Genomic DNA, 13,055 nt, shown 5'->3' with positions numbered 1-13,055 from the left:
GACCGAGAGGCCAAGCTGCATTGATTTCAATTACCTGGGACCAACACTGTTCACTATAAAGAAAAGATGAAACTCATTAGTTGTAGACCATAGAGTTTCTTATTGTATCTAATTAATTTGTGAAATATGTCAACTGGTCAACTTTGAATTGTTGGTTGATTCCTACAGATGGTTTATTAATTTTTGGCCCAAAGAATGGCCCGTTAACAGTTGTTTTACAGATGCCCATTTCACCTATTGATTATATTCATGTTTTTCTCCAGCCTTTTTGTTAACGTAATTTAATTTTGTAATATGAATGTATATATTATGACTCATAATTTATTATTTGAAATATGATTCTATTAACCGCTTAACCATGGTGGCAATTCCGCTGCGGTGCGGTGGTTTAGCGCAGTGGGCGGGGCCGTGATGGCCAACGGACATGCGCTGCACTACTGAGGTCGTCAGAAGCAGCGAAGGGGTTAAGTAAAATGTTTTAGAAATCTAAATGTCACTTTGTCATTCTCCTTGATTTTGCACAGCAATACCTTTATAATTGTTGTAGACTAATTCCAAATGTAGTTGCTTTTGAACATGAAAAATTACAGTAGGCGAGTTATTCCACCAGAGACCACAAACAAAAAGTGGTGTGCTTGTTCAATTTAATTCATTTTTCCTTCTAGAGCTTTTCTTTTTTGTTACAAGGTTAATAATTGGGCACATATCCAGCTCAACAGCAGAAGGCCATTTGCTTACTTGATTTCGAACAATAAACCACCTTACTTACCAGAATTTTATATGGACAATTTGTTCCCAGTTATGAAAAGATCACTCTATATTAAATTTCACCTGGGTATTTAGCCGGTCAAAATAATTTACCAAAAAATGGCAAAGTCATGAGGCAGCTTCTACCAAATGTGACTGCAACCAAAGAGACAAAACCCTGCTTCATGTTATGTTGCTTTGTACCACATCCTTATTTGCAAGGAAATAATTTATTTGGCCACTATTTATTAGGCTAACATAAGTCACTGCAAAACAGCTATGTAGTTTTGCCAGTAGGCCAAAAGCAAGTTAGTCTACAGGCTGGTGGCTAAATATATTTATGTAGCCTGGAGATTAACAAGGGGCACCATCTAGAGTGGAAAGCTAGATCAATTAAGTCCCACAAGGTACACACATTAAACAAAAACAGAGAGGGTCAAGAACAAGCTTTGCGCTGAAGGTGCCTCCTGTGGAAGTATTATGCATAATGTTTTAATAGATATGGCTTGGTGGTAAAGAACTGTACCATAATTATTTTAAATGGCATTGAGTTCTCAAGACTGGAAATATGGTATAGTTTAGGATGATTCAGACAAGTTTGACTTAGGCCCACTAGTTTGCTAATGAAGCCTTTTGATATCAATTATTTTATTCAGATGTGATGAATTGTTGTTCAAATCACTCGATCTTTACACCCAGCACTTAAGCAGAAACCCAGGACAGTTGGTTTACCATCTGGATGTGATTGTACTACGTATGCAAGCTTTCTGGCAGTAAATGATTCTTATAGCTAGTTATGCTGAATATTTGCCTGGGTATATCGCGTAGTACAGTCCTAATGTATTACATATTGCTGATTCTTAGTGCATTCGTTAAGTGGATCTCAACTGTATTTTAATAAGTTTGCTTGTATTTATTCTGAAGTGTTCCGTTATCAGTTATTTTAATCTAATGTGATGAATGTCTGTTCGAAACTCTGGATTCATGCACTTGGCACTTTAGTAGACATATTGTGTAGTGAACAACTTCCATGTATTAACTTTGAGATTATAAATCTATCCATGTTAATTATTTTTCTTGTTTTTCATATTGTATGGCTTATATTTAGAAGCTGAAACAATAAACTTTACTTACTTATGTATTCTTCCCCCATAAGAGCAATACCATCTTTCCCTCAGGAATATTTCTGAGAGTGATTTACCTGTTGTGTTATAATTGTGATAAGAACACTTCCCTTGAAGGAACTTAGTATATTGTCATGGTTAGCAAATAGTGTATGCTATTCAGTACAGTTTCTGAATGTGGGATTATTTTTGTTATAGGTCCCATGGAATCTTGAGGGATACACATTTTGTGCAACACAACAGCTTGCTGCATTGTCTCATGCTTTTGAAACAATTGCTATTTTTTATGAAAAGTCTGTTTTATTGGTGTCAGAAACAACATTCATAGAATAATATTGGCATTTACACATACGTCCAGGGTAAATTTCAGCGAGTAACATCACCCTGTATCTTTGTAATCAATGGCAGGTGCATATACAAACCACACCTGTGGACTTTAAAATCTTCAGCTGCAGAACATCAATATAAATATATAATGGCAGAGCAACTCTGACATTCCAATGTTCTAAATATGCCTATGTCCAAATGTCAACTCTTGTTTCTTCAACTGCAGCCATCTTGCAGGGAAAGGGGTGAGGAAGGGAAGCAGGAAGACAATCGTGACTACCAATAACATCTCTAAGACTAGCCTAATCCCACCCTACCTCCACCCCTCCTGGGGAGTACCCCAAACTAGCAACTTAAACCTAACATCCTCCCTGACTCCCCTAGAGGACTGTCATCCACCAGGGACAAGAACCCAGCATTCAGAAAATCACTGATTATCAAGAAGCAGGCCTTCTACGAAAGCTACAGCTGAGTCCAACTGCATTACGACATATCTCTTCCCCTTGTGTTCTACTCACAGCCTGAGTCAAACCTCCACCGCAGCTGTCAATCCTTTCTGTTCCATTGCCCTTTTTTTATCTCCAGCAGCTCCTATTTACCTTTCAGGGCACTAACACATATGTCCGGGAAGAACAAAAGTATACTTCTCCCATCTTCAATACATTTTACCACATTTTCTGGTGAATGATCTGATGTCTCATGTTGTGTGAATGCACCACCATGATCAGCGCCCCACTGGCTGCCAAAGAATACAACCATCATGCCTTGCGGGAAGTCTATAGACTTTTCTGACCTTTAAGGTGATCTCACCCTCTAAAATGCCCAAAACGTCACATAAAACAATTCTTCAGGCATTCATGGATAGCTCCACTCGAAACCTCCTCAGACACTCTCAGTTCTCTGAGATTAGCACTCTTGTGCAATTTGTCCAGTATCTCCAACCTCGGCTCAGAAGGCCTCATTGGTTTGAAATTTAAAGGACAACATTTATTTTATCTCAGTAGTATTTGCAGCTGTCAGTTCTTCCATGGCATGTATCCTCCTATCCACTCACCCAGTCCTCTGTTCAATTGTTGACACACTTTCAATGAGGCTCACAATTGCTTCTCCACAGATTGGACCACATACTCAACAATGCCAATTTTATCCTGCAGTTTGGTTTTCAGGTTAGAGATTGAGCTCAACAGCAGGTATGTACTGTTTGTGAGCTCTCCTCAGTCATCAGCAGGCCTTTCCGTCATTGCTCTGTCCTTATGCAAATTGAAAAAAATCCTTTTCCGTTATACCCCTTTTGAAATTAAAAAAGAATCCAAACCGTCTAGGTGACTATTTTTTATTTGTTTAGTTTTTTGCCACAAGAAGCTTATGCAATTTACTTGTGCCTCCTAGATACTGGCGCTACTAACAATCTACTTGGCAATTCAAATGCAATCGTGAATGACCATTGCTTTGTTTAGAACTTAAAAACAGTACTCTTCAGTGTAGCAGATGGGTAACAAACCAGTTGGCGTGGTGAACAGAGGGTTACCTACTCTTGCACAAATTCATCTCCCACTATTGTTGATCCCCTTCACATGAAACCTCTGATAGGTTACTAAATCAGAGGCAGTGAGTGCACAACCTAGGTCTTCCTTCAAAAGTGGTTGTGGAATATTTGTTAAATGGTCTTAAAGCTTGAACTATAAAACCCTCTGACGGCTGTGGAGCTTCATTCCTCACTGGCTGCCTTGCGGGTGATATAATGACTGGCTTGATATGTAGTACACCATTAACATTTGTGCGTTCTGTGGCTGTTATTAAAAAGCCTTCCAAAGATTTTCAACAAGTTACTGTAAAATAATTCATGCATATGAATCTATGAAATATGCCAACATTGGAGCATTGTAGTTCCCAGTAAGTAACACTTTTCTCTTGGTATTAAGCTCAGTTGTTAAAAGTATAGAATATACCTTATGCACATATTCTGATATTTATACCTACATTTGTCTGTTTATATGACCACTGCCTTTCATTTAACTCTAGGTTTGAGTGGACGCTTTTTTGTAACAACTCTACCGACCATTTTCCAGTAAGTGATTAATTTCTGTTTCAAATTGCATTGGCCCTTTTACACTATGATGAGGAGATATTAATTTTGTACAAGATGATGTGAACTCCATATTTTCACTACCTTTTGGCTACTTTTATCTGAACCACATACAAATTCCTATACATATCTTTTGCACACGAGAGGAGCCAAAATATAGAAGTAGAGTCTCTCTTGGCTAGATAGTGTCAACAAAAATATGATAACATTAAATAGCACCAAAGTTAGAACATTCTGATTTCCAGGTTAATACCACAGAGACTACAGATGCCAGTGAGTACCAGTTGTGGGCTGTGGTGAGTTGGCTAAGTGAAAGAGATAATTGTGGGGTTCACCTCCAGACTGTTGAAGGGACACAAAGTGAAGCTATTTAAAATAGACACAGAAGCTTCAGCAGTTTGGTCTACACACCCAAATTTGGGACATACCTGTGGGAAAATAAGTTTACCTACAACAGACCATAGCCAGTAATGCTATTATATTGAACATCAGTTTAGATATTACGCAGATGGTGATTGTAACGTATTTTTTTGGAGTGAAAAATACCATAGGCAGGTTAAATTGGAGAGGTTGGATGGGATAACTCTCAGACTTATGTATTTTGTGTAGATGGCATTTTTATGGGAGGAGATAAAGGGGAAATTAATAAAAAATCAGGTCATGAAGCATGCATATAAAAGATAGACTCATAGGAGGAAGATGAAAGAACAGTGATTGTGCTTCAGGTCAAGCAAGGATGAATTGAATATGCGGGGAGAAGTGTTGTTGAGAGTAGAGCAATGGCTCTGCCTCCCTAGGTCAACAAATGCTCGATTAACCTGCCTAATATAGGGCCTGTTGGTGTGACAAATTCAAAATATACAGACACATGCATCATTGTAACATTTTGCGATTTCTTAATTGCGAAAATTAAGGAATCGCAATTAAGAAATCGCAAAATGCTATGCATTAAGAAATCGCAATGTTTTTTGCGATTTCTTAATTTTCCTTAATTGCGATTCACAATTTGCGAATCGCAATTAACGAATCCCTTCCCAATGATTCCTATCGGCCTAGAGGCCCATAGGAATGAATGGGAAGCCATTCTCATTTTGCGATTCGCAATTAAGGAATCGCAAAATGAGAATGCTATTTCATGGGTGCAGGGGGGTCCAAAGAACCCCCTCTGCACCCCTGAAACTAAACTTTAAGAAAATTTTTCACACACACATGCCCCAAGGGCATGTGTGTGTGTAAAATGAAACTTTAAAAAATGCACTTTTGTGTATTTTTTTCAAAGTTTTCGCAAATTACCATGAAGTTCTACTTCATGGTAACTTACCTCTTCCAATTTGCGAATTCGGAATTTTTTTTTTCATGCATTGCATTTAAGAAATCACAAATTGCGATTTCTTAAATGCAATTGCAATTTAAGAAATCGTAAATAAATTGCGATTTCTTAAATTGAGAAAATAGCAAAAAGTTTAATGCATCTCAAAAAAGGGATTTGCATTTGCAAACGGCCGAATTTTGCGATTCACACCGTTTGCGAATGCAAAAACCCTTGATGCATGTGGGCAATAGAGTGTTGATGCATGAAAGTAGAGTGATTAGTTAGAGTGTAATAGAGTCAGAATTGTCAGCAGTAGAAATAGTACATAACCTGCAATGTTGCAATGAACATGCTTGTATATCTTTTAACATCAGTTTTGTAAAGGTTGGTGTGCACAGCAAATGTTGGTGGTAGACCACTGCACATGATGGGTAGACGTGTGTGAGAAACATAGCCAGTATGAAATTAGTGTTGTAGTTTTTGGGACATGTTTTCATGATGTTCCTCTGTTCTATAGTACTGATGCAGTTGGACAAGGAAGGCAATGAAAAGAGAGTTTACTTTTTTGACCATTATAATCTCTTTTAGCCAAAGGATGAAAATGATTAAGGGGATTACTTGGGGTGCAGGGTTAAACATAACTAGTTTACCCTTACTGCCACCAATAGCTGCACTCGGTATGTAGTCATGTGACACTAACAACACATTAAAGAATATATCTAGTATGCTTCAGAAAAGGGGAAATTTCTTACGTTATTGATGATAATGAAGTGTGAGAATGATAAGAAAGAAATGGGAATTAAGGAAAGGTACAGTTACCACTTGACAGAGGTGTCTGAATCAAGTTGCCAGAAAGAGTACTGAAAAGTCTGCCAATCTAGTTTCTTGTGATAGAACTTACAACATGATTTGTCAATACAAAAAAAGTGAAGGATTGGTGGAAGCATATTCATAATAAAGTAGTTTTTTCTGTCTGAATTTGCATAACAAGAATTTAAAAAGTGATAAGTCAATAAAAATGAGACAAAGGGCAGGAGGAATGGAATGCTTTAGAGGAGTTTAAAGCCAAAAAACAAACCAAACCAGAATATGTGCATGATTTTGGTTAGACAATTCTTGCCCCTGGTGGGGTGAATTTTGTATGTGTGTGTGTGTGTGTGTGTGTACGTTTGTAAGGCAGGAGGTGGTGTGACTATTCAAATGTGTACCTGCGTGCAGAATCATATATTGTCACCTATATGTTTGATACCTCTCCATCTAGGGTTTAAGTACCACTTGCTGGTGGCTATCAGGCAGTGTGAAGCTTCCTTAGTGGGGTAATTAAAGGTACTTATAGTATGCAGGACATTTGCAGAATTCAGGATGTGTACTGCTTCATTGGGCAAAATTAGTAAGTCCTATTAAGGTAAAGGCAATCTCTCTGACAAGACATATTAATAGACCAAACAATAAGACTTTCAGAAGAATAGCCCCTAGTAAGAAAGGCCAAATAAAACATTGGTGTTGACTTTAGAAATGGGTCACAGAAAATTCAGGCCAAGCAGAAGGGTCAAGTTGAACAGAACTAAGAAGAGAAACGTGAACCAGATCTAAATCTTTGAATTTTCAAGCTGTGCATTAAATTCGTTTTAACTTTGAATGAAGTAACAGTAATACAGAAAGTTTTAACTACATGAGCAGCATATATTTATATAAGCTTCATAAACAGAGTCAAAAGTAAAATTGTATTTGAATATATATTCCCAAAAGTAATGTTTACATGGAACCTAGCTCCAAATGCACTAATATTTTTTGTGATTCCGACTTTGCAAGCTTTTCCAAATCACAATCTACTATGGTGTAACTAAAAAGTGATTTGTTATGATTCACAGTTCCACTGTATCCGAAATCTACATTTAAAGCATCACAATATATGATTTGTTAAATTTTGACCATTGCACTGTCTATAACTGATGACCTTGCATTCAAAGTGAATTAAAAAATCCACATTTGAGGGCTGAGAGCAGTACACGAGCATATCAAAGTGCCAAAGAAGGATTTAGAGACGTAGAAAAATAGTTTATTGCATTTTACAAACAAGAACACTACTGTTTGCGACAGTTATCATTTGGCAGTGTGAGGCAGGCAGCTCATAAAAGCCCAGGTTATATGTATAAGATAGTACATGTATAGTACAACAACAGTATTGGAACTAGCACCGTATGTAACGATATAATACACAAAGCAGCACACTAAACAAATAAAAATAAAGGGGAATGAACCGACATCTCCTTCCACCCCTTCCTCCCACCCACCCGGACCTAATCACCAAGATAGTCCGGCCTCCGTCAGATAAACAACTTGTCTTTAGAGAAGTATAAGTTGTCCCAGCTGATGAAACTTCAACAATCAGTACTTGGACATCAGATAGGAAGGGACCAGTGAGAGCTATTGCTCACTCGTGCAAAGTCTGAAGGAACTCATCAGATATCAACCATTGTCTTCCAATTGCACGTGTAACTGCTCCAGCAGTGTATCCCATATCCTAACTGTAGGCCGCTTGAGGCGCCCCGGTATTCCTCCCTACGTGGTGCCAAGCTCTCAGCCAAGCCCCATCGATACACTTCTTTGTGTCAGCCTAGCACAGGGGGCAGAGTGGGAGACTTCCAACAACGTGTTATTTGTAATTAAGCAAGAAGGAGTGCTAGATCAACAAAACGCAATTCAGTCAAGGACGTTTTTCATCTAGGTTGCAACCTACTTATGCAATGTTCCACTGTGTCCCAGTGGGCATGTTCCATGAAGGTTCTAGGCGAGTCCTGAAATCCGTCCCAAAGAGAGAGTGAGCATGCCCATATCATATGCAGGAGGTCAGAAAAGATGGGCATGGCAAGAGGATACAGATGCGTAGAAGCGTGTGTGTATTTTGGAGGATGTCAAGTACGCTCTGCGTAATAGAGTGAACCAAATGAACTTGAACCATGTGTTACAAAGTATCATGCTGGAATACTCAAGAAGGAACTGCCATTCCTTATCATGAAGTGGGCGGTCCACGTCTGGGCTCCCATCAGGGGTTTGGAGATGGGTGCGTAGGCTTTTGTATAATACCCAAGTGTCTGCCCACACCCATTTCATAAGTTGCCTGTACCAGAGCTTGTGTACCTGATTCCACCCCCGTTGGAGACCAGCACAGACGTATGTAACATAAGATATTGGCATGTGTAAGGAATAGGTCCCCGTGAAGGTCATAGGATTGTATACAGTCCCAGTGTGGGAGCAATAAACCATCTTCAAAGCAGTCACCAATGGTGGATACAGCCATAGTGTCCCAAGGTGCTATTGTAGTGGTTGTGAGAGCCTCCAACAGGGTAGGGAAGCAACATAAAGGAAAGTTTGGAGCAAATGGAGTTGTAATGCGCGTGAGATGGAGTGCAGCTTTCCAGTACATAAGAGCGCTGTGAAAAAGTAAAGGCAATTTGTGGGGGCTGTTTATTCCCGGGTAGAAAAAAAATGCACATAAGCTCCTGGTGCACAGTTTAGCAGGCGTTTAAACTTTTTCTTATAGATGTAATCCCTTTATCCAAGAGGAAAGTCACTGTCATTGAGCCATAAGGCAATAAGACCAGAAATAGGAAGCACCCAGCCCACCACTCTCCGGCGGCAGCTGTAATTTAAGGACACTAATGTGGTGCTGGCCTGATGCCAATATGAGGTCAATCAAAAGAAAATACAAAGTCTTAAAAACATGCCAGGGAATAATGATTGGGAGATTTACAAACAAATATAATAATTTAGGGAGCATCACCATTTTGACACGGGCCAAACGGCCTGTCACTGATCGGGGTAGAGTGACCCAGAATTACACCTGGGCTCTTAGCTCAAGGATGGTTTTCATTAAATTCCCATTAAGCAGATCCATGTGGGATCTAGAGGCCTGAATGTCCGAGTTTCTAAACATGTGGGCTACCGGGATATCATCATGCACCCCTGGAAGGAGAAAGCGTGCAATTTTGCATGATTGACTTGCAGGCCTGACAAATCTTCGAATGTTTGAATGATAGAAGAAATAGGGTTAAGGTACATGCTAAAGTCGTGGGTGTATATAATCACCATCATCATCAACGTTATTTTCGATCACACGGATCTTATAATGTGCAAAGTGCCATACAATAAAAAAAACATTACAAGCAGTAAAAAAGGCAATTTACAAGGAGCAATGTACAGCAATGATTAAAACATTTAAAAGTTAAAAAAGATTTTCCATAAAATGGCACAGAGTTTGGTATACAAAGGTTAAAAACTAGGTAATACATTTAAAATGTTGGATCCATAATGCATGATAAAATTTTTCCAGACCAAAGACAACCACCCTGCGAGTGTCAGGAGCTAAGATCCTCATAACCTCTAAATAGTGACCAGGTCCAATCAGTTTACACAACAGCACAATCCATTTGCCCCGCAAACATGTATATTCGGGGCAAAAAAATAGCAAGTGGACTATAGATTCTGGTGTTACATGAGGGACACGGTTCATCTGTGGTAGCCTTGTTACTCCACGTTTTACAAAACAGTCTGGTAGGTAAGGTTTTAAAACGAAATTGAATAAATAATGTACGTGCCAATGGTGGTACAATTTCATCAATTGTTTCCTCGTAAAATGGAACAAATTTAAAAATGATAAAATCCTGGCTCAGGGTGCTGACTGGTTTGGTCATCCGAGTATATCTCTTTGACCCTACATTTTGGGATGAGACACACTCTTTCAGGGGAGTACCAATATTCCTCCATCCAAGTGTCTTCAATAAGTTCTTCAGCGAACTAAACCATGGGATAGAGTGAACCTGGGGAAATTTCAGGAGATCAATTGCCTCTTCTCTATATGGAGTGAGCTCATTTACTGACCATAGGTGGTGCCAAAACATTAGTTGCTTTAGCCCAACTTGTGCAATAGTAATTTTGACCCAGGTCCAGGAACATGGGAACCAAGGGGGTACTAGAGAGAAGGTTTAACATTGAGTGAAAAAAACGATTCTCTACAGCAGAGAGTGAGTTTGCCTTTCCAATGCCCCATAATTCGCCATCATAGAGGGCTTCCCCCAGTATTATGGTGTTGTACATTTCTAATGCTGGGTCCACTTTCCTTGTCTTTTTGTGAATTTTGCTTAGGCGGGCCGTTTGTTGAACTAATGATATTTGAGCCTTTTGGATGTGTTGCACCCAGTTTAGCTTTGAAGTTAGGTGGATACCCAGATAGTCGGACTTGCTCTAGGGGACATTTGCTTTTTTTGGGGCTTGGAGTTCCCCTTCGAGAAGATCATATATTTAGTTTTAGGATCGTTTAATACCAAGCCATGCTCATTTCAGAATTCCATAAAAGTATTCAACAGTTGTTGTAAACCTTGGGGGATTTAGGGATTATTAGGGTGTCATCCTGAAGAGTAGGGCTGGTGCTCATCTCTCCCCCACTTTTGGTGTGTTGCATCCATCCCTATCTAGATAGTCAATCACCCCATTTATGAAAAGGGAAAACAATGTGGGGGCTAGGACACACCCTTGACTTACTCCACATTCAACAGGAAATTGCTCAGTGAGTTGATTGGTATCCCTGACTAAACTTGTGCTGTATGTGAATAGTGCAGCCGGATTCGAAATTCTAGGAGTTTATGTGGTATACCCATCTGCCAGCACCCTCCACAACTTGGCTGTTGGTACCTGGCCGAATGCATTGCATAAGTCCACAAAGGCAACATATAGTTTTCCCCCTTGAATGCTGACCTCACTCCAGGAGATACACAAGAAGCGGAAAACCTGATCCAGTGCGCTGAGTCGCTAAATATGTGGTGCACTGAGATCCAAACCTGTACTCGACGCAGCACTTGCTTGCAGTTATTTTTGTTGCAATGAGTCAATTTGGCTTATAGGCCTGTAGCTGACCTGGGTGGCTCTATCACCCTTACTAAAATTGGGGATTATCTCTGCTATATACCATGAAGAGGGACTATTCATGCCTGCTGTAATGGCATTTGTAATCATATTAACATGAGAAGCCCAAAGAGTTATATCCTCTTTGTACAAATCATTTGGGATTCGATCAGGACCAAGGGTTCTGGCTGCGATGCCAAGTCCTCCGCAGCATCTACCTGGTTTACACCCATCGCATCAGATGGAGCCTCCACCTCAACCCTACCTAGTGCATAAAGCCCCCCAAAGTAGGTCACCTACTCATCTGGCTGAATTGTAAACTCCAGTTTCGACTTCCTACTGTGTAGCCAATATGCCGCTTGTTTCCAAAAAGTTTTAGAATCTTCAGTTGATGATGCCTTTTGGAGGGAGGACCACAGTGGGTCTTCCCATCTCTTCTTCGCTCGCGTTAGAGCTTTCCTGTAGCTTTTTCTACATGCCACTAAGTCAGGATGAACATTGGATTTTGCTGCCCGTACAAGGTTGGACTTGACTTTTCTACATCCAGGTTGTACCAGGCTGCTTGGGGTTCTTGTTTAGTCTGGATCTGATTATACTCCTGCTTCTGCTTACTACAGGGTTCACCAAATAGATCCCTAATGTCATTAAATGAAGTTTCATGCGTAAGGGGCAGCTTCTTGATTATTTTGTCCTTTGGTAGATTTGACATCTCTACAAGAGTTTAGCGTACTATATGTTTCGCTAATTTCAAGGTCTCAGGATGTTCCTCCACCCAGTACCATCTAATCATTCTCATGTTATTCGTAATGGACAGTTCTCCCAAGTCCTTCTCCCCCAGCTACCCAATTCAATGGTGTTATCACCCAAATCTGTTCGGGACAGGGTCTGGGCATTATGGTCACTATCTGAGCAATTGACCACTGCTATATGATGAACTAATGGCCAAGGGCTAAGTACAACCAGACAATAGTCGATCTTGCTTGCATAGCCAGGTCAGTAAAGGTTAGTCCCCTTTTTTGTCTGATTTTTATCTCCCATTTGTGGCTCTTAGGTCGTATTGCAATGAGGGCCAACACCTAACTACCTCTCTTTGTTCACCTAACTAGGGGGTGTTCTGGCTGTGGGACCTGCAAAATACTATCCCACTCCTAAGTCAGATCTCTTGAGATCATGGCTAGGGGTTCAGAGGTACAGTTCAAGTCCCCCTGCTACCAGGGCTGGGGTACTATCAGTAGTTTCCAAAAGTAAATGGTCTAGAATTTTGATGGTATTCGTATTTGTATCTTTAGAGGCCTGTATGACTCTATTATAGACATTATAGATCCTGATTTTCAAATCACTGTGTGTTTTCAGATATATAGCTAATAAATCAGGACAATCTATATGAACCATGTTTTTTTTTAACCATAGGGCATTTCTGACCCAGATAGCCAGACCTTCCAATGGACTACCTTTCTCTTTTCTGGTAGCATTTACGCCATAGGTTGAGAACCCACTCCTATAGGCGGTATGCAGACTTCATGTTTCTTACATCGTGTGAGTCAACAAAAAAGCCCCA

General features: G+C 39.9%; 1 protein-coding gene across 2 annotated transcripts in view; it reads left to right on the top strand.

The window, feature by feature from the left end:
• The window catches only part of TMX4 (thioredoxin related transmembrane protein 4), a 445,504-nt gene that overhangs the window by 163,927 nt on the left and 268,522 nt on the right, over positions 1-13,055 (top strand). For both annotated transcript variants that reach the window (XM_078649523.1, XM_078649521.1), the window contains exon 3: positions 4,221-4,266. In XM_078649523.1, coding sequence (XP_078505649.1) covers positions 4,221-4,266 — 46 coding nt within the window. The remainder of the gene's footprint in view (positions 1-4,220; positions 4,267-13,055) is intronic.

Source organism: Lissotriton helveticus, chromosome 6 (genome assembly GCF_964261635.1).
Source record: "Lissotriton helveticus chromosome 6, aLisHel1.1, whole genome shotgun sequence".
NCBI lineage: Eukaryota > Metazoa > Chordata > Amphibia > Caudata > Salamandridae > Lissotriton > Lissotriton helveticus.
Note: the sequence above shows the minus strand (reverse complement) of the source record. Positions and strands in the feature narration are given on the sequence as shown.